At 34.2% G+C, this 24668-nt stretch overlaps 1 protein-coding gene across 1 annotated transcript in view; it reads left to right on the top strand.

Annotated features, from left to right (window-relative positions):
- The window catches only part of SOX6 (SRY-box transcription factor 6), a 622270-nt gene that overhangs the window by 342611 nt on the left and 254991 nt on the right, over window positions 1-24668 (top strand). The window contains exon 6 of the mRNA XM_073808646.1: window positions 9997-10086. Within this exon, the coding sequence (XP_073664747.1) occupies window positions 9997-10086 (90 nt within the window). The remainder of the gene's footprint in view (window positions 1-9996; window positions 10087-24668) is intronic.

The raw sequence follows: 24668 nt of genomic DNA, 5'->3' as shown, positions 1-24668 counted from the left end.
ATCCAAGGTGTTTTTTTGGGGGGAGGTGGGCAAGCTGATTCTAAAATTCAAATGGAAATGCAAAGGACCAAGGATAGCCAAAGCAAATTTGAAATAGAAGAACAAACATGGAGGACTAATTCTATGTGATTGCAAGACTTACTATAAAGCTCAGTAATCAAAACAGTTTGGTATTGGTATAAGGATAATGAATTGATCAGTAAAACAGAACAGAGAATCCAGAAATAGACCTATGCACACGAAATAACAGAATGGATCACAGATCTAAATATAAAACTAAAATATAAAGTTTCTAGAGGAAAATATAGAATACTTTGTGATCTTGGTGTAGGTAAAGATTTCTTAGATGAAAACACTAATCATAAAGAAAAAACCTTGATAATTGGATAATATCAAATTAAGAAACAATGGATCCTCAAAAGATACACTGTGAAGATAAAGAGGCATACTGCAGACTTGGTAAAAATATTCACAATACATATAAATATATAAAAGATAGGTATCTGTTTATATTCATAAATAACTTACGTATATGTAATATATAATAAATTATATATAATATAAATATATAATTGTATAAATATGTAATTTATAAAGCATATATAAATATAAATAACTTAAAACTCGCTAAAAAGGAGACAAATGATTAAATATAAAAATGGGTAAAATATTTGAACAACACTTCACAAAAGTAGATATACACACAGTCAATAAGCACATGAAAGTATATTTTATTCTTTAGTCATTGAGGAAATGTAAGTTAAAACCACACTGAGATACCACTATACACTCACTAGAGTGACTAAGATTAAAGTAGTAACGCTAAGAAGTGTTAATGAGGGTATAAAGCAACTAGACCCTCTTATGCATTGTTGGTGGAAGTGTAAAATGATGTAGCCCCTTCGGAAAACTTTTTGGCAGTTTCTTATAAAGTCAGGCCTATAACGACCCCACATTTTGAAGAAATTCCATTTTTAGAGGGAAAAAAGAGATGTATATTTATAAAAAGACTTATGAATGGATTTTCATAATAGCCCCAAAGTGGGAGAAACCCACATGTCCAAAAACAGATGAATGGATAAACAATTTGGGGTGTATTTATACAATGGAAGTCTACCCATTAACACAAAGGACCAAAGTACTCATACATGCTGCAACATGATTGAATCTCGAAAATTTTATGCTATTTGGAAGGATTCATATCCAAAAAGTACATACTGTATACTTTCATTTTTATAAAATTCAAGAGTAGGCAAAATTATTCTATAGCAATAGAAGTCAGATCGGTGGTTGCCTGGGTTAGGATTATGGATAAATGACTGAAAGGGAGCATACAATAACTTTTTGGAAATGTTCTATATTTTCTTTGTGGTGGCAGCTACATGAATGTGTAATTTGACAAAATTGATCAAATACACATTTAAGATGGGTGCATTTATTATATGATGTATATTAAATTATTTATCAATATAGTTAATAAAAAGGTAGTTCTGTCACTCCTTAACACACACAAAGTGATCTTCTTTAGTATATTAAAGAATTTGTTTTAGTACTTACTATGTGCAGAGCTTAAGTAATATGGAAGAACACAAAGTGGTATTGGAAACATTCCCTGACCATCAAGGAACTTAATATTTAGTTAGGTAATATAGTATGAACTTGACCATATATCTAGTCATATGGTGGTAAAATTGGTAAGTAATAGCAGTGGTAGACGTAGAAGAGTTATGAAATTGAGTTAATGAGTTGATACATGAAAAAAATGTAAAAAATACAGTGCCTGAGAGATAATATGTGCTCAGCAAGTGCTACTTTGCTTTTCAGAGGATGAGAATTTATGCTTCAAGTGGTAAATCAAGGCATAATTGAGGAGGTGGTATTTAATGTAGGCAGCACAGAATAGGAAGGTTTTTCATAAGCATTAAGAAGTGGGGAGACATTAGTATCAGGAGGATGTCATGATCAAAGGTGTGGAAGTGAAAAAACACAAGACATGTACAGAAGAGGGAGGTATGTTTGGTGAATTCATTTGAACAGAATGAAGTTTCAGGTAGCAAAAGTAATAGGAAATGAATCACTAGGGCCAGATTATGGAGGACCCTTAAAACCAACTTGAGTATAACCTTATCTTAAATTGATCTCTTATGGATTGCCAATACATAAATAAAACATATAGGAAGGGATATTTTATCAGTAAAAACTTATTTTTTTTTTTTTTTTGCGGTACGCGGGCCTTTCACTGTTTGGCCTCTCCCGCTGCGGAGCACAGGCTCCAGACGCGCAGGCTCAGCGGCCATGGCTCACGGACCCAGCCGCTCCGCGGCATGTGGGACCTTCCCGGACCGGGGCACGAACCCGTGTCCCCTGCATCGGCAGGCGGACTCTCAACCACTGCGCCACCAGGGAAGCCCAAATCTTATTTTTTAATTTTTTTTTATAATTTTAAACATGAAGTCAACTGACCAGAACAATGAAGCTGTTTTGATGAACACGAAACTGAAATCGGGGCTTGTTGATCTTAGATGGGAGTTGTTGTTATTGTTTTTAATGACCTTAAGCTTCTACCTTATTTCTGCTGTATTTTCTTTTGGTTGCCTCATGTTCAGAAAATCCTAATTCAGATAGCTAAATAATTGTAAATATCAGTCCTATAGTATTTTACCTTAACATTGTTGCATATCTTTCAATATAGCAAGAGGCTTATTTCAAGGTTTGCATAATAAATGTTTTACTCTGGTAGTACAAGTTAATGCATTGGTGATTTTCGGTGTGTTAAACTTTGGAACATAACACGTTTGAATGTGTATGACAGTTTTTGTTACAGTTTTCTTGTTGTTTAGGTTTTTTGGTAAGTTACAACTGGCAGAAACCCAACTCAAATAGTGTAAGCAAAAACAGGAATATATTGGCTTACATTATGAAGAATCCCAGGAGCAGAATTTGGCTTTAGCTCTTTGGGGATGTAAGTATGCTAACATGATGTAAAGTTTTTTTCCCTCTATCTTTTCCTATCTGCTCCTCTCTACTTTGCTTAGTATTTTTGGTTTCATTCATTCTTATTGCATACAGACTCTCTCCATGTGCCAGGGAGAATGTCCATGACGATTGATCCCTGGCCCATATACTTATAGCTTTCAACTTGAGCATAAGAGAGCCTTTCCAGATAGTTCCAGGAGAGAATTCTGACTGGGTCAAGTAGGAAGCAGACAGCAAAGCCCTGTGATTGACAACTCCATCAGGACAATAGTGGCATTCAGCAGTATTTCCCCAAAGAAATCAAAAGAAGGACTATAGGACACAGTGGGAACACAAAAATTATTGTTCCCACAGTTCTATAAAGTTTTTAAAAAGCAGTTAAATATATATTTGAAAGAGTAAAAATGAAGTCAACCATTTGTAGAACCCAAAGAGCAGTGTCCCACATCATATGGTTTGAATACCTTAGCCTTTGGCAATGGAGCAGCAGAAAATAGTGTCAGGCTACATACTTACTTCTTGTACATGAAATAAAATATAATTTGGAAGGAATTACTTTTCGAGTTCAAGAGTATTTTTAAGCAGCATCTTAGCTATTCCTCAGTGGATGACTTCAGGAAAAGAAAGCTCTTAGTTCAAAAAAGATAAGGCGTTATAGAAAATGAAATATGGAGGAACAGGAAGACTAGTGTAATGGAGTATGTATGGGAGAATTGGCTGTTGAACGCTATTTACTTTCACTGCAATACCTCGAATTTTTAGCACCCTTCTCTAAAGAACTAGAGTGCTTCACTTCATATCTGAAGCAATTAATAATAGATGTAATTATTCATTTTCTATTGTTGAATGCTGCATCATAGAGACTAAAACTGATGTTCAAATAATGCTTTAAATAGTCATTTCAGTAAAACCAGCACTGAACTCGAGTCAGGGCTCTGTCGCCAACTGTTTGGCCTCGGGCAAGGCAAGTGACTTCCTTATCTTGACTCTGTTTCCTCATTTCTGAAATGGGGTTTTGGTCTTAGTGATCACTGAAGTCTCAGCTACAGCAGGAGGCTGTGAGCCTCTGATTTACCTGCTGGATATTTCCCTCTTTTTCTATATTGGCATTGGTAGGTAGCAGTTGTACTTTGATAGATATGGGAGAGGAATTTGGTTTTGAATGATCCTTCTGATATTATTATAGGTGTTAAGCAGCTTTGGAAAGCAGATGAAAGAGATACCTCTTACCTGCACATATAGAACAATGTGACTTCCATGAATGTATGTTAAGTGCCAATTTTAAGGGGTCCCTATAAAAAATTATCAGACTTTGGTAGATCAAAACAGTGCAAAGAGAGAATATTGCACCCAGTGTGATGATGTCTATATGTGTATTTCCTGCAGCTTTCAAATGTGGGGTTTTCTCTCCCTCATGAACATGTCAGAATCTTGCATCTAACAGTTCTAATGACATTTTCAATAGCTCCCATTGACACACACACACACAGACACTCACAGTATATTATCTAGTAAAGTGGTTGTGGAATTAACATTTTTCCTGGAAGGAATATATCTGATTTAATGACCAAATCGTTTTAAAGCAGCACAACAGAATTTCACAGGAACTAAATCTATTTCTTCACACCGATCATGCGTGTTTTACTGAAGCATTGAGTCATTAGCATGTTTATAATGGTTCTAATTTAGCACAACATTTTCTGAATTTTATCCTTGAGTCATTTACAAATTGTTCATATTGAATAAACAAAGGAATCAGATTGCATTTTATACTTAGTAATTTATCTGAAAGAAGAGGGGGGGGTTAATTGTTTGAAAGTTTTGGTCTGTTTGGGGAAGTGAGCCTGCTTTTTCATTGCTAGGCATAAATGCCATTTCTCATCTTTTTGGGGATGGGGGGAGGCTATGGAGGAGTAAAATGAAAAATTAAGATCAGGACAAGTTTGGCCACTCCCAGAGGGGAGTGTGGAGCAAAAGGGGAGCTGGCACGAGATTATCCAAAACAGTTGGTGCATTCCTTAATGATCAAGTGCTTGAGAAGTCCAGCTCTTCCTGGCAGTGCATCTGTGTTGATGTTTATATCATTGCCCTGCTGTATGGGAAAGGCATGCTTTCTCTTGCTGCTTAGCTAAAAATAGGATGGAATATAGCATTGTATGAGATATTTTAAGAAAGCAAAAACATTTAAGAGGTTAAAGGTTTGGCTTTTGGATCAAAAAAGATCAGTGATATAACCCGTGGTGTTCCTTGAAGACTGAATTTTATCTAGAGTTTGTCAGTGATTCGAACTCTTGGTTAGGCAAGTTATTCTAGGTTCATTTGGTGCGGTCTGAAAAACCCACTCTACTGTCTTTTCTGTCAGCTTCCCAGCATGAAGAGCAGGATTGAAAACAGCCTCTATTTATACCGCCTTGTTCGTATTTGGAAAATCAGTTGTTTCATTGGAGAGAGGGAGAGAGAGAGAGAATGAGAGCATGAGCAGTCGTCAGGGAGTGTGCTTTGTACGTTATAGTGACTTCAAAATAAAACTGGCACATTTTTGTGTCTAATTATTTTTAGTGAGCTTGGAGGGTTTTAATTAAAATTTAAGAGTGCTCTTCAAGCTCTCCAAGCTCCAATTTTATCCCACTGTATTGTGGAGCACTCGTCACTGTGGAAAAATGTACAGTAACTGGCATGTGCATCTCTGTTTCCTAATGAAAAATGTGAGATTGATGATCAGCAGGGATATAAATATATATTGTCAGAATTAGTTGTAAACCAAGGTCAAGGATACTTTTAATAAGTTATCATTGTTTGGATACATAAAAAATTTATTGCTTCTGAAATTTATGATTCCTGTGGTAAAAATAAAAGGGATTGCTTTAATATTTTCTTAAAAAAGTTAATAAAGCAGTAGGATCTGTATACAGGGGGAGCAGTCATTGTTGTTTCTCACCAAGGTATTTTAAAGTTATTTTCTATGTCATGTTTCTAATGTTTCAGCATTTCTAACTTTATCACTTTGAGGTAAAGGGAATAATGATAAGTGTTTACTCACAGGTAAATTGTTTTAAAGTACGATAAAAAATTTTTCCCGTTATCCTTTCCCATTCCCCCATGATTTAATTTTAATGATGATTTCTTTATTTACTCTCTTTGACCCTTTATTTTGCTCAGAATAGTAGTTAACACTGCTGCAGCTTTGTTTAACTAGGAATAATTTTCAATTGTTCCTAACATATCATCATATAGAGTAGGAAATAAATATCTCACATACTCTCACTTCAAATTTCCCTTGTACTGTAAAATTAATTATTAGCACGATAAAGCATTCCTGACTTACCTGGCCTGAAACCTAGGTATTTAGGAAACCTAGGTATTTAGGAAGCAGAAACATTGCTTTGCAATCCATTATGATATCTTTCCTTTTATCCTTAGAAAAAGGTTATTGAAATAGAAAAACTTAAATTTGCAAAGGAAAAGGAAAAACAAAAGCTATGCAACTGAGAATTAATTTATAACATATCAGAACCCTTTACATCCTTGATTAAAAATAAGCAAGAATTGAAGTGCAACTCGATTTTTCAGTCCTGTTTTTATCACACTATTTACAAAAATTAGACAAGATAAATATAAACTCTCATATTTCATTGAATATGTATTGGTTTATGGACACTAATTCTTTCAAAGTAAGAGGAATAAATTTTGGCATTTTCCACTTTATACTGAAGTGTTACGGCTTACATTCATTTTTAATATGTACATATTACTGTGACACATACTATAATATTGTGATACTATAATTTCCAAAAGGTATGTAGTTTCTTCCTGTTTAGCTGAAAACAACTCAGTCAAAATGCTAAAATTTGAGTAGTCAAACTCAGATAATAAAATATACTGTATATCTTTTCATTGTTTTGAGGACTGTGGCATATTTATCTGTGTAGAGTTATCCAAGAATATCCGGGTGATGTTTAGTTCTTTTTTTTTCCATTTGGAATCCTGCATAAGTACTGAATTGAAACATGGGCTTACTCTTTGCGTGGACATAAGGCAAACTGGACTTCTTTACTTATCTTGACCTCTTTGATTTTTGCATTTGTGCATGATCAGAAAGGGGCAAAGTCTGATATGATGAATTGCCTCTGTAAAGCTAGCGTCCTGTTAATGTAGTTGACGTATGTGGCACAGGAGGATGAATACCGTTAATTTCTACCCTTACCTGGATATTGTTTTGAGTGGGAAATTTGAAAATATAAAATTTCACTTTTAACTTTAGCATATATTTCCTCATTTCAAGTCAGAAACGTCTTGGTAGAGGCAGTAGTATCCTCTGCATATGTAGCATTTTAGTACATTTTGTGGTACTGCATCTTCTGGTCTTTTTCCCTCACCTTACTTGTTCTACATTACAGTGTGGGTTGTGTTTAGTACTAATTGTGGTATGTATGCCCTTAGAGGTCTGGCAGACAGATAATTAGGTGAAAAAGCTCAGTTTTTCAAGAGACCTTCTCACAGTTTTGAATATTCCTGGAATCTCCCAGAATTGAGATTAAATGCTGATAAAGTTGTATGTAGTGACCTTTATTGTCCTGTAGATAAAGGCAATCAGTGATTGTTACTAAATATTTTCATGGGCTATAAATATAGACTTGCAAAGCCTGCTTTATGTTTTTCCCCTCAGTGTCTTCTACTGAAATGGGAACTCATATAGCTAGATTAACTCAGCGTTATGGTGAGAATTAATTTTCTAATAGGAATGTGAAATGTTTTGAATTTATTAACCATTTTATTAATGATTAGCTTTTATGTAAAGCTGTGTCTTCAAACTTATTTGATAAATGTTTGAAGTGTATATTCTTGTTGTCCATATAGTTCTGTTTTTCTCCCATGAAGTTTCAGCATTCTTTTTCTGGAGCTCTGAAAGATTTCAGGTCTATTAATAGAAATGAGAGACATATTTTAGCCTGTTTTACATTTAGTGTGTATCTAATCCTAGTTTATGAACTTGCTGTGAATTTTGGATCATTACTAGTCAATTGGGATTTTTGTCTTGACCATTATAATATGTGCACTCAACTCAAATTTTAACCAAACAAGTTATGCTTTAGCGTTCATATCAGTGATTATCAGTTTAGTACAATGTTATAACATGTATGAAAAGGTTAAAAAAAAGTAACAAAACTGAGTAAGGTAGGAAGTTGAAGACATTTTGTTGATTATTCTTATACATGGTCTAATGTTATATCCAGAAATTTAGACCTGATTTGAGAAAAAGTAATCTCTGATAGGCATGGCTTTGAAGATTTTGCTCCTTAACTCTCAAATTAGTATTATCTTTTCTATGACTTTAGCATAAAAACAAAATATGTGTGGAACGAAGTATACACCTTGTTTCTGAATTTAAAATAAAAGTAACAAGAGAACATTTTGAAAATTAAATACAAACTGAACAGACGCATATGCATATAGGCCCTATTAGCAGGTCACTCAGAATCCAGTTTTTAATCACAGTGGTAGGTCACTTGTTGAAGCCTACGAAAATAATTAATAGGAAAGACTGGAAGGAAAGAAGGAGGCAAGGAAAGAAGGGAAGAAGTAAGAGAAGGAGCAGGGAGCTTTCACTTAATAGAATCAAGCTGACTTCTATTTAGAAAGAACTTTAGCTTCTGTGATAGAGAGCTAGTATGGTTGTTCTTCATCAGCGATTTCCCAACATACTGATCTGGATTCTATCCATTCCTTGATTGATTGATCATGTCACGAACAAACGTTAATTGTTTTCACCAATACTTTCTAACCATGCAGTGGTCCTCTCATCTCTTACCCGGGGCTCACTGTCTTCTTTTTAAAGCTTATCTAGTTTCTAAAACCCTTCAGATCCATCTTGACCTTACTGTCATTCTGAAAAATTCAAGGAGGATTTAGAAGTTGGAGAAAAAATGAAAGGGAAAATGCTAAAGAGATAGGTACTGATATGGGAGAGAAAAGGCATTTGGAATTGAAGTAATTATTTTAAATATAATTTTAAAAAGGAGTTATCAGAATTTTGACGCTTGGAATGTTAAAGTTTAATGGGAGTATTCTTTGCACTGAGGATTGAGTATTTAAATCTGCTTTCCCTTTTGGAAACATGGCCTGTTTGTTAAGATTTGAGGCTTAAAAGATACACGTAAATAGATGTAAGCAGTAGCTCCAGTTGCAAATCCATCTGAACAGAGAGAAAAAAAAAATTCATTGATAAAAGTTTGCTAATTATTAGAACATTCTAAAATTTAAACTTCTGTAAACTTTATGAATCTTAATAGAAACAAGTGTAATCTAGTATGCTATTTAGAAATGCTATTTAGAAATGCAATAGGTCAAGCAGCGTTTAAATAAGGATTTTCTTGAAAAGATCATGCGTCTCTTTTTATATAAGAGAAAAGTTTTAACTGTTTTCATTACTGGGGGACAGAGGACATCATGACTTTATTTTCTTTGCATTTTACTCTAAATGGGTATTTTACAAAAGTTGCCATATGTTTATTTCTTTTTTAAGGACTAAGTAGTTACAGGTCGATTGGTCTCTTCTCCTTTGAAGATTTATCATTCTTCCTTGAATAGCACATGAATTTTGCTTGGACTTAAAAAACATCACCTGGTTTGAAAGGAATAATATCTAAACTTAAGCTTGTATGAAAAAGCCCCTTGTTCTGTCCAATTGGTCTAAGAAGTGATAAATGCTGGCTGAATATTAATTAACTGTAGTTATAATACCAAGATAAGATTATTGAGCATTATCTTTTTTTTTCGTGGGAATAGTTTAAATAATCTTCCAGCCAAAAAAAATTTAGTTATGGTATTTTGTAGTAGATAATGGAATATAATTGTCTGTATCCTAGGGTTAAAACAGCAACAACAAAAAATAGCTTTAATCATTTATTTTTGAATAACAGAATTTCTCCATAAACTCCACAGCCTTCTGTATTTGTAATATTTTAATACTTATCAAATACATGTGTAATAGTTTTAATACTTACTTTTTTATTTTAATAGATTCCTCCTGCATGGAAAAACTACTTTCGAAAGATTGGAAGGAAAAAATGGAAAGATTAAATACCAGTGAACTTCTCGGAGAAATTAAAGGTACAATATACAGAATATCAAACATATCAATGTAGAAATATTATTTTGTTCCACAACACATTTGCTTATTTCTGTGCCCTAACATTAAATTCTTACCTCTAATATTTGTTTATATCTGAGAGGGTAAATGTATAGTGTGTTCCTGAACTTTATTCTTTTGTGATGTTTATAGAGTGAAAGTTTTGCCCCTTCTTTTTTAGTCTATAAACATATAACTTATAGGATAAACTACTTCATTAGTTTACTGAACAAAAAGTATGAAAAAGAAAAAAGGTTATGTCAAAGATGAACAAATTAAGTTAAAGATAATTTTAATCCTTCCTTTTGAAATCATAATAATAGCTTAATTGATGAATCCAAATCACTGATTTGAATTTCTTCTGATCAAAAAGGGTCAGCTGTAGTAACTGTCAAAAAGGATTTTATAGAATGTGCTGTTTATGGTTTATGGCTGGATTCTGAGGCCTGTTTACCTGTTCAAATCCTGGCTCTGTCACTTACTAGATGAGTGATTTTGGGCAAGTCACTGAAGCTTTCTATGTTTTGAATTCCTTGTATCTAAACTGAGGATAATAAAAATACCTACTACATAGGCTCATTAAGAGAATTAGTATATGTAAAGCTTTTAAAACTGCCTGGCACTTAAGAAAGTCCTCATGAGGGAAAGTTGTGGTTGTTATTAACTGCCCATAGGATTGTAGGTTGATTAATCTCAATCAGATTTCACCGGACTTAACATTTCATGATCTCCAACCCGGATGAGAATGAGCATCCTTATTTTTAAAGATAAGTGATTGACGTTATTATTTTGAAACATGTTAAGAAGTCGACAGTCCCAATCCATTACAGAATTAAGCTGCCCTATCAGTTAAGAAGCTATACTTTTTGCCCAATTCTCTCTTGTTGATTCCTTTGTGGAGATGAAGTGCTGTATCACTAGCTTTTGGTATCATGAATAGAATCCATTGTCATTAATTAATTTTTTCAGTTGTCCCTTACAGACAGTCATCACTCTGACTTGACCTGACAACTTGGGAACTTAATTACATTAGTTTTCTGAATTTATCAAATGACTTCAGGTGAATATTCCCATGGATAATTCCTCATTTAAGATGAACATTTCATGATAACTATCTGATGAAAATTTTATTTTGAATTTATTACAGAAAACTGCTTAGTGTTCAGGCATGTTATGTTCAACTCAAATGAAGAGAAAAGGGAGTCATATCTTTTCCAAGAAATAATTAATAACTCATTCTATTAACTAATGCAGTATCAAAATCAAGTGGAAATTGGATATTATTTTGAATTTCACTGCTTCTGTTTTGTACTCATAAAGGCCATTTGCTATTTTGGAAAAAAAAAAAAGAAACTCAACTTAAAACTGACGGGTAGAAAGAAAGTCATTAGTGACATATTCTTTATCCAGCTGCAATAACATGGTGTGTGCTACTTTGCACGTCATTCTGTGTTTTCTTCCCTTTCCAAAGTCATTGGTTTTATGACAGTGAGAACAGAAATGGTTTATGCAAAGGCAAGCTTTTGCCAGCGTGAATGATGGGGGTCTTGCTTTCTCTCAGTAATGTGGAAGCTAACATTTTATTATGTTATGATTCAGCATCGAGTTTTTATGCTTTGGGTTATCTTTCCCCCTCCCACTTTCTATCTTTATTTTTGATTCTAAAAATGCAAAAACTGTACTAGTTTTATATAATCAAAATATATAAATCTCAAAAGTGAAACATGCAAAATTAGGCTTTTCAAATTCTTTAACTTTTTCTTTTCTGGATTCTGTATGTGAAGTGTAAACTTTCATTTGTGTGCTACCCTCAGTTTTATGGGCATAGAAGATAAGAATCTTACTAAATTTTACATTTTGATTTACTCTGTGTAAGTATCTCTTTTTACATCTTAATATCTTGTCACCATAAACATTATACACAAAGTATACCAATAATATAAAAAATTGAAAAAAAATTAGTTAAAGTAGTGTTCAAATAGTTTGATTCAGCCACTGCTGAAACTCAACATACATTTTTGTTGTAGGTGAGATCAGATCAGTTATTAGCCACCAAAATTAGTTATAATTATTCTGAAATTTTAGGGTGATCTAAATACTATCTCCAAGAAAAACATACTAGGGGAATTCCCTGGCGGTCCAGTGGTTAGGGCTCCACATTTCCACTGCAGGGGGCACTGGTGCAATCCCTGGTCGGGGAACTAAGATGCTGCATGCCGTGCAGTGCGGCCAAAAAAGAAATTAAAAGAAAAGAAAAGAAAAACATACTACAGTGGGTTATCAGGGTTCAGTATATCTCAAGCGTGTGTATTTATATATCTCATTATTTTTCCCTCATTACAAAATTCATATACATTTATTGTAAAAAGTATATAAACACACCCAAAGGAAAATATAATTGCCTTTTCATTCTACCTGTATTATAGTATATATCCTTTCCATTTTAATTTATGCATAAAAATTTTTTCCCTTAAAATTGGAATCATCCTTTTACTATTCATTTGTAATCTATTTTTCCCACTTAATGATATATTGTGAATTTCCCTGATTAGGTCATCTTCTAAACTATTATTCTTATTTGCAGAAAATATTGCATAAAGTGAGGTTCTTATAATTTAACTGAGTCTTTTATTTAATATTTAAGTTGTTTTTATTGTTTGTCATTATAAAGAAAACCTTGAACATGGGTAACTTTTTAATACTTTTCCGTGTCAATTAGTGGTTATTTTCTTACGATATATTTCTAAAAAGTGAAATTACTGGGTCAAAGAAGGTGTTCTTTTTAAAAAAGCCTTTTGACTCACATTGCCCTTCAGGTATAGTGTTCTGTGCTCTCACCAGCAGTATCTGCGAGTATTCCCTTGCCCTCAGTAGCAAGTATTATTATTTTAAACATTTCTTGCCAGTTTGATAAGGGAATATAACATATTATTGCTGACTTAATTTGAATTCTTTGGATTTTTATTGAGAATGAAGAGTTTTACATGAATTTATTTGTATTAAATGTCTCTTCCTTTGTGAATTGTCTGTTTATGTTGTTTGCCCATTTTTCCTTTAAAGGATTTGTCTAGTTTTTATGGTTTTTAAGGCTCTTAATGTATATTTTAATGGTATTAGCCTTTATTTGTCATATATGTATATTTTGTTATTTTCTTTACTTTATGGTTTTGTTGTTAAATCTTTGCCTCCCTTTTGTAATGCTCTTTTTTTTTTCTGTTTGGGGTTTGTTTAGAAAGGCTTCTCCCAGTCTAAAATTATATAATATTCTACTATATTTTCTTCCAGTTCTTTGACTATATTTTTATACACTTAAGTCTTTGATTCATCTTGAATATATTTTGAGTATAATTTCAACTAGAGATATAACTTAATTTTTATCTCAAGTTAACCAAATATCTCTGTATCATTTATTAAGTAACCCATCTTATCCCATCTGACTTGAAATAACATCTTTTATTACATACTGATTACATATTTGGAGCCATTTCTCAGTTTTTGGCTCTATTCCATTTATCTTTCTACCTAGACTTTTACAGTGCTAGGCTATATTAATCACTGTAGCTTTATAGTATCTTTGAAAAGTATTGCAAGACCTCACTCATAATTATTCTTTAAGGTGTTTGTATACTTCTCTAAAGTTTATCTTAGATTTATATGTTGTTAATTAAAATTGCAAAGTGATTTTTTAAAAAAGATTATAAAACTATGGGATAACAAATCTTTTTAGCATTGAATCTTTCCATTCCAAATAACTTACTCAATTCTTTTATGTCCCTCAACAATGTTTTGTTTTTTATATACAGATTCTGCACCTTTCCTTTGATGTTTCCTTTATAATATTTAATATTTTTACTTGCTCTTATGAATGAGATATTTTTCATACTACTATATTTTTGTTACTATATTTGGGGGTGTTAGTAAATTTTGCTGATTCATTTTATAACTTCCCTTTTTGTCAGACTTATTAGCTCTAGTCATATTTCAGCTGATATGTTTTCTCCTCTTTTTTAGCAGTTATTTGTTCCTTTTTTTCACCCCTTCTTTTAATACACTGCCTAGAATATCAAGAATAATATTAAATAATACAGGTGATAGCAGGTATTTTTATTTAGTTTTTAATTTATGGAATTTTCTTTAATATTTTACCATAAGTATTATACTGACTGTTGATTTAATGATTTTTATCATTAAAAATCATGCTAGTCCACTTTATTAGGAGTTTCTATGAGAAATTGCATTTTAGTTTATGGCATGTCTTATTGGTTTTTGTTTTTCAAATTTACTGATGAAATAAACCCTAATTAGTCATGGTGTAGTCTTGTTTTAATGTACTGCATAATTTTATTTGCTTACCTTACAGTTATTTTTGCATCTGTATTTGTAAATGAGATTAGTTTGCGTTTTTCTTTATTTGTACTATCTTTGTTAAATTTTAGTGCCAGAGTTCATGGAATTGGAAAGCTTTTCCTCCTTTTTTGTGGAGGAAGGCTATGTAAAACTATTGAATAGACAACATCTTATTACTAAGTGGGAATCTTTTTTTATATTCTTTTTGTGTCCTTTGCCTGAAGTGGGTCTCTTGAAGGCAACATATTGTAGGCTCTTGGTTGTTTTTTTTTAATCCGATCTGCCACTCTGTCTTTTGATTGGAGCATTTGGTCCATTGACATTTAAGGTAATTATTGACAGATATGTGTTTGTTGCCAGATAACTGAATCACTTTGCTGTATATCAGAAATTAATCAAACAATGTAAATCAACTATACTTAAATAAAAAAAGAGGACAATGATTTCATCTTAGTATAATCAATAAAAATAAACATTTGAGTTCATCAGGTGAAAAAAATAAGTGGGAATCACTTATTTCTTAAAATTCTGAAAGAATATATTCATAAAACATCTAGGCTTAGAGTTTTCTATGGAGATAATTTTTTTTTTAAGTTTCTTTTTCTCTTTAAGTCAGTTTTGCCAGGAAAAAAATTTCCTAGAAAATTGTATATTTCACTGAGATTTTCAAAAACATTAGTATTGTTTTAAAATACAATATCGCTATTTTAAGTTTTCCATTTATTTGCTGTTATATATTCTATTTAAATTTTGCATATTTGTGTTCTCTCCCTTTTGTTCCTCAATTTTTACTTGCTAGTGGTTTTTCTATTTATCATTCCCCCCTTACTCCCCAGTAAGGATCCAGCTTTTAGGTTTACTTGTCAGTTCTGCTGTTTTTCAGCATGCCAACTACTTAATCTTGCTTTTACCTTTGTTATCTCTCTCTTCTTTGTTTTTCTTATATTTTTTCTTTTTTCTGTTTTCTGATACCTCCTAATTTTCTAAGTTGACTACTTTATTTTCAACATTTTTTTATTAATTAATAAAAGCACTTTTAGCCATGAATGTGTTTGTAGAACTAGCTTTATGCATCCCATAAATTTAAATTTTTAGAATTCTCATAGTCATTATTTTCTAAATAGTCAATATTTATATTATTATCTAACTTATGTTTCTATGTCATTCTTAACTTTATGTCTTCTTTTGGATTCAAGAATGTGATGAAGCTGAGAAAGGGTGGAAACAACCTCTATCATTGGAAAATTCTTTGTGGTGGGTTAGGTGCTAGAAGGAGAATTAAAGTGTGGGCAATAGAATGGATGAGCTATACTGAAAAATGAATCTTCAACCCGGTGACTTTAATATTACTACATATTAAGAAATAATAAATTAATAACCTACTTTTTAGATTTTACTTTAAAAAATACTAGTGCTTTCAAATAAAAGTCCTATTATCTAAGTGAAATAAAGCAGTATTTCCAAAACTCTTGGTAGGAGTTGGAATATTGCTAAAGGTGGACAAACAATGAATCACAGATTTTCAGTGGGCCTGTATCTGAGTCTTGTCTAATATTCTTTAAGAGAAAATCCCATGCCTAACCCCCATCATATTTCCATAGGTAACTTCTTTTTTACAGCAGCATTAATTGAGGATAGAGTGCTGTAAATGGCATAAATTTAATAGCAGTAATCTCAAAGCAATGTTCAAAAGAGGTTAATATTATTATGAGTATTGTTAAATAAATTTATTATTAAGACTTAAATGAAAGATAGCATAAAATGATTAGACCTTTGCCTTGGTCTGGTTACATCTTAAAGTATTGTGTTCTAATTGGGTTACCATATTTTAAGGGGTCTGTTGTGAAATTAGTATTTATCAAAAGTGGCTAGACTAGTAAAGAGACTTGGACATTTAATGTGAATAGTGATTCAAGACCTAGGGAAGTTTGACCTCATACACGTTAGATGTTTGGAGTTTTGTTCAATAGCAGTGGATAAGATTTTTGTGTTGTTTTAGGGCGTTAAGGTAATAGGGAAATTGTTCTCAATATACAAAAGAACTTAGGAACAATTAATGGCTACCCAACATTGATGCAGTTGGATCAAATATAGTGGTTGTTCAATAAATATTTATTAAATGAATAAATGAGTGGATAAATTAATAAAATAAAATCAATGGAAAATTTAAACAGATGTAGAGGGGTATTCCTGCTTTGGTGGAATGTTCATGACCTCCTAAAATTCCTTCAAAATTATACTAGTGTTTATTAAATTTTCTTAATTTTAAGACTGTTCTTCAAAATACTATCTATTTCCTGTCAGTAAGTAAAATAATACTTTTGTGAGATACTTTATAAAAGAAACCATGTACTAAAACTACCTACATTATTTTATCTGATCCTTTTGACAACCCAGTGAGGAAAATATTTTTATATTGATTTTACATGTGAGTAAAATTAGACTGAGAGAAATTAAGTGGCTTGTTTGGGTCACTCAGAAAGTTATGGATGTCGCGTTTGAATCCTGGTCTCTAAAGCCTCTGTTTAGTATAACACAGATTACTTCTCAGATTCTCCAGTCTTGGAATTCTGCACTGGGGACAAGGGGAAGATAGACTCTGGACTGTTTCGTCCTCCTGCAACACACGAACAACCAAAATACTTCCAATTTTGCTCTTTTCTATGTAAGTGAGGCAGTATAGCAAAGCAGGCATGGGTATAAGTAATACAGTTTTTCCCTATAGTAGTGTTTATCATTTAAAGAAATTGAGACATAGTTCATTTACAATATTATATTAGTTTCAGGTATACAATATAGCGATTCAAATATTTTATAGTTTATACTCCATTTATAGTTATTATAAAATATTGGCTATATTCCCTGTGCTGTATAATATATCATTGCAGCTTATTTATTTTATATCTAATAGTTTGTACCTTTGAATCCCCTACCCCTATCTTGCCACCCCCTCCCTCTCTCCCCACTGATAACCACTGATTTATTCTCTGTATTTGTGAGTCTGTCTCTTTTTTGTTATATTCACTAGTTTGTTTTATTTTTTAGATTCTGCATATAAGTGATATCATACAGTATTTGTCTTTCTCTGTCTGCTTTATTTCACTAAGCATAACACCCTCCAGGTCCATCCATGTCATTGCAAAATTTCATTCTTTTTATGGCTGAGTAGTATTCATATATATATATATATATATATATATATATATATATATATATTTATACTGCATCTTCTTTATCCATTTATCTGTTAAAGGACACTTAGGTTGTGTCCATATCTTGGCTATTGTAAATAATGCTGCTCTGAACACTGGGGTACATGTATCTTTTTGAATTAGTGTTTTCATTTTCTTAGGATATATACCCAGGAGTGGAATTGATGGATCACATAGTAGTTCTATTTTTTAGTTTTTTGAGGAACCTCCATAATGTTTTCCATAGTGACGGCACCAATTTACATTCCTACTAATGGTGCACAAGGGTTCCTTTTTCTCCACATCCTTGCCATCATTTGTTATTTGTGTTCTTTTTGATGATAGGCATTCTGACAGGTGTGAGGTGATATCTCATTGTGATTTCGATTTGCATTTCTCTGATGATTAGCAATGGTGAGCATCTTTTCATATGCCTGTTGGCCATTGGTATGTCCTCTTTGGAAAAATGTCTATTGAGGCCTTCTGCCCATTTTTTAATTGGGCAGTTTGTTTTTGATATTGAATTGTATCACATATATATATTTTAGATATTTACTCCTATCAGTGATATCATTTACAAATATTTGCTCCCATTCAGTAGGTTGTCGTTTAATTTTGTTGATGGTTTTCTTTGCTGTGCAAAAACATTTAAGTTAAATTAGGTCTCATTTGTTTATTTTTGCTTTTATTTCCTTTGCCAGGAGACAGATCCAAAAAATATTGCTACAGTTAATGTCAAAGAGTGGTTCACCTATATTTTCCTCGAGGAGTTTTATGGTTTCTGGTCTTACATTTAAGTCTTTAATCCATTTTGAGCTTATTTTTGTATATGAGAAAATGTTCTAATTTCACTCTTTGACATGTAGCTTTCCAGTTTTTCCAGCACTACATATTGAAGAGACTGTCTTTTCTCCATTGTATAGTCTTCCATCCTTTATCATAGATTAACTGACCATAAATATGTAGGTTTACTTCTGGGCTGTCTATTCTGTTCCATTGATCTATGTGTCTGTTCTTTTGCCTGTACCATACTTTTTTGATTACTGTAGCTTTGTATTATAGTTTGAAATTAGGGAGAGTAATATGTCCAGCTGTGTTCTTCTTTTGTAAGACTATTTTGTCTCTTCGGGGTCTTTTGTATTTCCACACACATTTCAGAATTATTTGTTTTAGTACTGTGAAAATGCCATTGGTAACTTGATAGGGATTGCATTAAATCTGTAGATTGCCTTGCCTTGGGTAGTATGATCATTTTAACAATATTAATTTTCCAATCTATGAACACAATATATCTGTCTATTTGATTGTGTGATCTTTAATTTCTTTTAACAGTGTCTTATAATTTTCCAAGTACACATCTTTTACCTCCTTAGGTAGGTTTCTTCCTAGGTAATTTATTCTTTTTGATGCAATTGTAAATGGGATTGTTTCCTTAATTTCTCTTTCTGATAGTTGTTGTTAGTGTATAGAAATACAACAGTATTAATTTTATATCCAGCAAGTTTATCAAATTCATTGATGAGCTCTAGTAGTTTTCTGGTGACATCTTTAGGATTGTCTATGTATAGTATCATGTCATCTGTAAACAGTGACAGTTTTACTTCTTCCTTTCCAATTTGGATTCCTTTTATTTCTTTTTCTTTTCTGATTGCTGTAGCTAAGACTTCCAATACTATGTTGAATAAAAGTGGCGAGAGTGGCCATCTGTCTCTTGTTCCTGATCTTAGAGGAAATGCTTTCAGCTTTTCACTGTTGAGCATGATATTATCTGTGGGCTGATCATATATGGCCCTTATTATGTTGAGGTATGTTCCCTTTAGGTCTAAGGTTAGGTTGTTTATTTGAGATTTTTCTTGTTTCCTGAGGTAAACTTGTATTGCTACAAACTTACCTCTTACAGCTGTTTTGCTGCACCCCATAGCGTTTGGATTCTTGCCTTTTTGTTTTCACTTGTCTCCAGGTATATTTTGATTTCTTCCTTGAGTTCTTTAGTGATCCATTGGTTGTTTAGTAACATACTGTTTAGTCTCCACATGTTTTTGTTTTTTGCAGTTTTTTTCCATGTAGTTGATTTCTAGTCTTATTGTATTGTGGTTAGAAAAGATGCTTGATATGTTTTCAATTTTCTTAAATTGAAATTTGGAAAGACTTATTTTGTGGCCTAGCATGTGATCTATCCTGAAGAATGTTCCATTTGCACTTGAAATGAATGTGTACTCTGCTGCTTTTGGATGCAGTATTCTATATATATTAAGTCTATCTCATCTAATGTGTCATTTAAGGCCAGTGTTTCCTTATTGATTTTCTGCCTGGAAGATCTGTCCATTGATGTAAATGGGGTGTTAAAATTCCCTACTATTACTGGGTTAATGTCAATTTCTCCCTTTATTTCTATTAATATTTGCTTTATGTGTTTAAGTGATTTATGTTGGATGCATATATATTTACAATTGTTATATCTTCTTGGATTGATCCCTTGATCATTATGTAATGTCCTTATTTGTCTCTTGTAACAGTCTTTGTTTTAAAGTCTATTTTGTCTAATGTAAGTATTGCTACCCTGGCTTTCTTTTGATTTCCGTTTGCATGGAGCACCCTTTTTCATCCTCTCACTTTCAATCTGTGTGTGTCTTTAGATCTGAAGTGAATATCTTGTAGACAACGTATATACAGGTCTTTTTTTTTTTTTTTTTTGTATCCCTTCAGCCACTCTGTGTCTTTTGATTGGAGCATTTAGTCAATTTACACTTAAAGTAATTATTGATATGTATCTACTTATTGCCATTTTCTTAATTGTTTTAGGGTTGTTTTGTAGTTCTTTTCTGTTTCTTTCTTCTTTGGTTCTCTTCTCTTGTGATTTGATTCCTATCTTTAGTGTTGCTTGGATTCCTTTCTCTTTTTTGTGTGTGCTATTACAGATTTTTGGTTTGGGGTTACCATGACGTTTGTATATAACAATATAAATATATGAATAATTATTTTAAGTTGCTGATTTCTTAATTCTGATTGCATTCTAACAATGCTGTATTTTTTACTCTCCTCCCCTCATGATTGCTGTTTTTGACATCATATTTTACATCTATTTGTTTTGTGTATCCCTTAACTGCTTATTGTGAATATAGATGATTTTACTACTTCTGTCTTTTAGCCTTCCTACTAACTTTGTGCATGGTTGATAAACTACCTTTACTGTGTATTTGCCTTTACCAGTGAGCTTCTTCCTTTTGTAATTTTCATGTTTCTAGTAGCAGCCTTTTCTTTTTTGCTTAGAGAAGCCCCTTGGACATTTCTTGTGAAGCTAGTTTGGTGGTGCTGAACACTTTTAGCTTTTGCTTGTCTGTAAAACTTTTGATCTCTCCATCAAATCTGAGTGAGAGCCTTGCCGAGTAGACAGTATTCTTGGTTGTAGGGTTTTTTCCTTTCCTCACTTTATGTAAATATATAGTGCCTTCTGGCCTACAGTTTCTGCTTAAATGTCAGCTGATAGCCTTATTTAAGTTTCCTTGTATGTAACTTGTTGCTTTTCTCTTGCTGCTTTTTTATTGTCTCTACATCTTTAATATTTGCCATTTTAATTACATTGTGTCTTGGTCTGGTCCTCTTTGTGTTGATCTTGTTTGGGACTCTTTATACTTCCTGGACTTGGATGTCTGTTTCCTTTTCCAGGTTAGGGAAGTTTTCAGCTCTTATGTCTTCATGTATGTTATCTGCCCCTTCCTCTCTCTTCTCCTTCTGGACCCCTATAATGTAATGTTAGTATTTTTGATGTTGTCCAGAGCTCTCTTAAATTGTCCTCATTTCTTTTCATTCTTTTTTCTGTTCAGTTTCAGTGATTTCCACTACTCTGTCTTCCAGCTTGCTGATCCATTCCTCTGTATTATATAGTCTACTGTTGATTCCTTCTCGTGTATCTTTCATTTCAGTTATTGTATTCTTCACCTCTGTTTGGTTGATTTCTTTTTATTTTCTAACCTTTTTCAAAACTTCTAACTTCCTGCTCTGTTCATCCATTTTTCTCCCGAGTTCTTTGATCATCTTTACAATCATTACCTTGAGCTCTTTCTAGGGTAGACTGCCTATCTCCACTTCACTTAGTTCTTCCTCTGGGGTTTTGACATGTTCCTCCATTCTTCTGCCACTTCATTTTGCCTAACTTGCTGTTTTTATTTCTATATATCTGGTAGGTTGGTTATGCTTCCCGAACTTGGAGAAGTGGCGTTTTGTAGGAGACATTCAATGCTCCCAGCAGTACACTTCCCTCTGGTCACCAGAGGTCTATGCTCAACCTCTATGTGGGCTTCATGGGTCCTTCTGTTGTGGTGGGCTGCTACTGTGGGTGGTCTGTAAGGCATGACTGGCTTCCAGTCCAGTTGGTTTCCGGGTCCTGCCTTTTTTGGAGGCTGCCCACCACTGGTTGGTGGGGCTGGGTCATGAGGTGGCTGGCTGCAGAACCCTGGGGTGAAGCTGGGGTCCAGGAGATCCTGTGGCTGGTGGCTACCCATTGTTCTGTGAAGCTAGGGTTAGTGTTGACTCACTGGCAGGAAGAGCTGGGTCCTGGAGTCTGACTGCAGGGCCCAGGGGTCCCAGAGCTGGTGTCGGACCACTGGTGAGTGGGGCTGGTTCCTGACACAGCTGGCTGAGGGGTCCAAGGTGTCCTGAACCTTGTTGACCTGCTGGTGGGTAGGCTGGGTCTTGCCAAGTCAGGCTAGGGGCTGCAGTTGTCCACTGCTGGTGGGTGAGGCTGGTCCTGAGGCTCGAGCAGGCTTGCTGATGGGTGGGGCCTAGGTCCAGGGAATTCTGGGGCTGGTGCCTGTCCACTGATGGCAGCAGCTGCGTCCTGGGGGTCTCTGGCTGTGGGGCTATGGGGTTCCAGCTCTAGTACATGTGCGCAGGTGTGTGGGGGCAGGTCCTTGGCCCTCTGGTGGGCAGGGCTGTGGCCAAGGGCAGCTGTGGGCTCAAGGGGGTCTTAAAGCAGCCTTTCTGCTGGTGAGGTGAGGGGTCCCAGAGCATGTTAGATTTTGTGTGTGCCCTTTAAGAGTGGAGTCTATCCCCTGCCACCGCCAAGCCTGGAATTGTGCATAACTGGGATCTTGTATCTTTGTATAACGGATGTTATTTATGCGAAGGGCAGTTCGTAAACAGCACTTGTTCTTTTAATAAAAGAATGTTTTACAAAAAAAAAAAAGAGTGGAGTCTATTTCCCACAACCCTCTGGGTCTTCTGGAAGTAAGACCTGCTGGCCTTCAAACCCAAATGTTCTGAGGGCTTTTCTTCCCAGTGCAGGACTCTTGGGCCGCAGAACCTGATGTAGGGCTCAGAACCCTCTTTCCTTGTGGAGAACCTCTGCAATTGTAATTATTTTCCTGTTTGGGGGTCACCCACCCAGGGATATGGGTCTTGATATACTATGACTCTGTCCCTCCTACCCATCTTGTTGTGGTTCCTTCTGTACATCTTTACTTGTTGAAGAACTTTTCTGGTAGGTTCCAGTCTTTTTCATCAATAGTAGTTCTGTAAGTAGTTGAAATTTTGGTGTGCCTGTGAGAGGAGGTGAGCTCAGGGTCTCTCTACTCTGCCATTTTGGCAAAAGAACACCTATGGAATTATTTATCTTGATCTAAATCCGAATGAGAGGGACTTCCATGGTGGTGCAGTGGTTAAGAATATGCCTACCAATGCAGGAGACACGGGTGCAAGCCCTGGTGCAGGAAGATCAGCTAAGCAGAGCAGCTAAGCCCATGCGCCACAACTACTGGGCCTACGTTCTAGAGCCCATGCACCACGACTACTGAAGGCCACACACCACAACTACTGAAGCCCGCGCTCCTAGAGCCTGTGCTCTGCAACAAGAGAAGCCACCGCAATGAGAAGCCCTCACACCGCAATGAAGAGTAGCCCCCGGTCGCTGCAACTAGAGACAGCCCATGCGCAGCAATGAAGACCCAACGCAGCCAAAAAAAAAAAAAAAAAAAAAAAAATCCGAATGAGAAAGAGGGTGGAATAATATAGTATAAAGATACAAGGTGAAGCAGAAGTACTGGCAAAGTCCATAACCCATTTGTATGTATACTTGTTTGTTTGAGTGAGGATGCCAGAATACTTATGGTGACAAAGCATTTCTAAATGCAATGATGACATACTAAATGATGTCTAGAGCATTAGGATTCATCCTCTGTTTCTATGCATGGATATAGCCTTCTGTGGTTTATATAGCAGAATCTTAGCCAGCCTTCTGTTTTTGCATACATGTCCCTCTATGCTGTGGCTGGCATCTCCTCCTTGGTGTGAAGGCGCCTCCCTGGGCAGTGTGCCAGAGAAACAGTAATGCTGGTTGTTTGAGTTAGCACAAACTGTTTGTCAAACACACAGATGATAAGAGAGAAAAAATAATTATGTGATATGAACCAAATAAGGAAAATATTGCTTTCCTTCCTTGGTCATTTATGACTAATCATCTCAATATTTACATTTAGGGATTAAGGTAGATGAGCTTATAGGTATACTGTCCTGAAGCTTAGAAAAATGACAGTCTCTTTCTGTTAGGGAAAAAAGTGATTAAACATATGCTTTTAAATGGAAAATTCTACAAATGATTCCCAATGTTTTTAAGGTTATTGTTGAAACACAATTACCTACTATAGTTATTCAACTAAAATGTCTGAGAGATTTGTTCTGGAGCCTAAATATTGTTGCTATACTTTAATATTAAAAACTTTAAGATTACTCACTGTTACTTCATTAGGGTTTTTACTAAGAGAAGTAAAATTAGGAACTGTGTTGCATCAAATAGTGCAGGCATATTACAGTTGTGCTTGGTACATGTACTGAATTAAAAATGTGAATGTATTATAATTTTGCTACTATGTGCCACTGAGAGCCTGGTTTCATTTTCAGTTTTGATTACAAACATAAATCTTTGATGGAGAGTGCAGGAACACAAAAGTCATGGTTTTTTTCAGTGCATGATAGATCTTTGAAGATCAAATAGTGTAGGTTATTCTTGAAGTAACTTAAGCAGTGCCGTT

The sequence above is a fragment of the Tursiops truncatus genome, chromosome 8, assembly GCF_011762595.2.
Source record: "Tursiops truncatus isolate mTurTru1 chromosome 8, mTurTru1.mat.Y, whole genome shotgun sequence".
NCBI classification, from domain to species: Eukaryota; Metazoa; Chordata; class Mammalia; order Artiodactyla; family Delphinidae; genus Tursiops; species Tursiops truncatus.
The sequence above is the reverse complement of the archived record's forward strand: the minus strand, read 5'-3'. Positions and strand labels throughout refer to the sequence as shown.